Raw genomic sequence first — 3549 nt, forward strand, 5'->3', positions numbered from 1 at the left:
AACGACAGGAAATACTAATCATTCAAAATAAAAATATCACTGTCAGATACAAAAAACTGCATGTTTCCTGCTTTGATTTGTTGAACTAATAAAAATTTAATCAATGATAATATAAATATTAATAAAAGTAGAATAATTTTATAATAAAATAACATTTTCACATATAAATAAGTAAGTCTTTTATTAGTTTCTTTATGTGCATAATAAAGCATGAGGAGTAAAATACTGTAAACAACAGAACGTTCTCCAAGTTTGATCTAACATAACATCTGGCTGTAATTTAACAAATTGTTAAATATGTTAATAAATCTTTTACATTCTGTTTTAATTTGTTAAACTCCTGAAAATAAAATGAACTTTTTTATTCATGAAGTGAAAACAGCAAAATAAAATAAAATATTCAAACTTTTTTTATTTCCTCACCTTTATATGGACTCCTGAACATATCCACAGGACTGGTGTGCGTGCGTGCGTGCGTGCGTGCGTGTGTGTGTGCGTGTGCAGGAAGCTGAAGTTGAACTTGCCCCTCCAGCTGCTCTCATGCAGATGTCACACGGACGCAGCTCGGCTGCAGAAACGTGCACGCTCTGCCAAAGATCCACGTCCTGATGCTCCTCATCCTCCTCCTGACACGAGAAGGTCCTCCTTCTGTGTCAGCTTTCTTCTGGTACCCTGACTTTCCAAATACAGCACCTCCTCCTCCACCTCCTCCTCCTCCTCCTGATGATACAGACTGGGTCCTAAAGCCTGCTGCTCCTCTCTGTGCTTTAGGTCCTCCTGAGCACAGCAACACAGAAGTGACAACGTTTTTGCCTTTTCTTCCTTCGTTAAGAGGATTAGGGTCAGCACTTGGTTTTGGGTTTGGATTAGGATTGGGGTTGAGTCTGGGGGTGGGGGTGGGTGGGGAGGTTAAAGTCAGCAGGAGCAGCAGAGGTATGAGGACAGAACGTTTCTGTACAAAATGAGCATATCTGCACGCAGAGTGTGAGAACGCGAGATGTGAGAGGACGAGCAGCAGCTGTGGCTCTCGGTGGGGGAAGCCCCCCCAGCTAAGATGAGCTCACTCTGCGTCAGCCCCATTCACGTGCACGCCAGCCTCCGGCCTCAGTCCACATCATGTCTCCAAGAAGCAACAACAAGCGTTTTCAGCAGAGGATGAAGCTCAGGTCAGCATCAGACCATGATGCCCCCCCCACTAAAAATAAATAAATCACTTTTAGCTGTTCTGTGTTTAGCTTTCCTGCAGTTAGCTCAGGTGTAAAGCTCCATCATCAGATCAATAAACTCTTCTCAGTCTGAGCACATCCTCCCCGCATCACTACATCCTCATCATTTGTATCCTTCCTCCTCCCTTCGGCTCCTCTTCGGCTGATATAAGCTGTAAACTTTGGGGTGGGAGGAATGATGTGTTGGCTGGAATAAAAGGAGGGCGGTGGTGATCCTGCATTCAGTGGGATCAGGACTGATCTTAAATGTCTTACCTCCCAAAGTGTTTTACTGTGTTTTACTGTGTTTTACTGTGTTTTACTGTGTTTTACTGTGTTTTCAGTGAACGTGAAACATTTTGCTGGTCAGGATCGACCGTTCTGCACGAGCTTCTCATTAACGCTTCAAAGAAGAGAAGAGTTTTTATGGAAGTCCAGGGGACAAAAACGAGACATGTGAGAAGGATCATAATTGCATCATAATTAATCTAAAGGCAGAATAATCCACAAAAAACAAGCATTCAATAATCCAAGAGAAATCAAAGTAAACAAACAAATAAAAACAAACTACAACAGAAAATACATCAAACAGTTTTTTTTTAATAAAACGGAGAAAACATTCTGATGTTCAGCTGTTTGAACTCTGAGGACGCTGCAATGATGAGAGGACCATCAACAAACTGGTTTATGAACCACCAGGACCATCAGCAAACTGGTTTATGAATCACCAGGACCATCAACAAACTGGTTTATGAACCACCAGGACCATCAACAAACTGGTTTATGAACCACCAGGACCATCAACAAACTGGTTTATGAACCACCAGAACCATCAACAAACTGGTTTATGAACCACCAGGACCATCAACAAACTGGTTTATGAACCACCAGGACCATCAACAAACTGGTTTATGAACCACCAGGACCATCAACAAACTGGTTTATGAACCACCAGAACCACCAACAAACAGGTTTATGACCACCAGAACCATCAACAAACTGGTTTATGAACCACCAGAACATCAACAAACAGGTTTCTGTAAAAACATTTAAAAGTGATTCCTGTTAGAAAGTCGAGTTAATAAAGGAAATGATAAAAGGCTCATGTTGAAGTTTATTAAACAGATTATGAACTTTTATTAATTCATGTTTTACCTTTAACTTTGATCTTTGGTCAAAAACGTGTCAGAGCATAATCAGAAGAAAGTCACAGGTTCGAAACCCGCCTGCAGTGTGGAGTTTACATGTTCTCCCATGGTTTTCTCTTGTATTTTCCCACAGACTAAAAACTGTCACGGACTGAGAATAAGAGGAGCTGTCCGTCTGTGTGATGGACAGGTGTCCTGTCTGAGGTGTGACTCCGCCCCCTTTTGCCCAGTGGCTGCTGGACACAGGTGACCCTGCTGCTTGGCATCTGTGCCGGAAAAACCAGATGGACTTTGTTATCTGACATTTGTATGAACCTATCTTTCAGCTACTGTTAGCTTTCAGCTACTGTTAGCTTTCAGCTACTGTTACTGCTGTCTTAGCTTTACTGTTTGTATGGTAATATACAACAACAACAAAAAATAATAATAAAGAAACTATCCAGATGATCTGACTGAATATTGTTGGATTTTTTACCTGGATTATTGAGTTTTATCTGGATTACTGAGCATGAACCTTGATGTCTTGAGCCACTTTTGGTCCACTGTCAGAGTGTACTGCTTGTGGGGAAACAGTTTGTTTGTGTCTCCAGACTGAAGTAGTCCGTTGGATGACGGATGAAACGTCTCTCAACAACAACAACAACAACAAAGAAACTGTCCAGATGACCTGACTGAACATTGTTGGATTTTTTACCTGGATTACTGAGCATGAACCTTGATGTTCATCTTAACTTTCAGCTACTGTTTTGACCGTCTTAGCTTTTGGCTATTGTTTGTACTGTTTTAGATTTTGGCTACTGTTTGTATGATCTCAGCTTTCAGCTATTGTTTGTCTGGTCTTAGCTTTCGGCTACTCTTTGTACTGTCTTAGTGTTCAGCTACTATTTATATGATCTTAGCTTTCAGCTACTGTTTGTATGGCCTTAGCTTTCAGTTACTGTTTCTATGGTTTTAGCTTTCAGCTACTGTTTGTATGATCTCAGCTTTCAGCTACTGTTTGAATGGTCTTAGCTTTCATTTACTGTGCTTACCATCTTAGCTTTCGGCTACTGTTTGTACTGTCTTAAATTTTGGCTACTGTTTGTATGATCTTAGCTTTCAGCTACTGTTTGTATGGTCTTAGCTTTCAGCTACTGTTTCTATGGTTTTAGCTTTCAGCTACTGTTTGTATGATCTCAGCTTTCAGCTACTGTTTG

The 3549-nt window shown here is 40.8% G+C and overlaps 1 protein-coding gene across 1 annotated transcript in view; it reads right to left on the reverse strand.

The window, feature by feature from the left end:
- Positions 1 to 615: 615 nt before the first annotated feature.
- Positions 616 to 3549, reverse strand: part of ppp1r13l (protein phosphatase 1, regulatory subunit 13 like) — a 39580-nt gene continuing 36646 nt past the window's right edge. Inside the window, exon 10 of the mRNA XM_037677942.1 lies at positions 616 to 777. Within this exon, the coding sequence (XP_037533870.1) occupies positions 616 to 777 (162 nt within the window). The remainder of the gene's footprint in view (positions 778 to 3549) is intronic.

This window comes from Nematolebias whitei, chromosome 6 (genome assembly GCF_014905685.2).
Source record: "Nematolebias whitei isolate Nwh7 chromosome 6, NemWhi1, whole genome shotgun sequence".
NCBI classification, from domain to species: domain Eukaryota; kingdom Metazoa; phylum Chordata; class Actinopteri; order Cyprinodontiformes; family Rivulidae; genus Nematolebias; species Nematolebias whitei.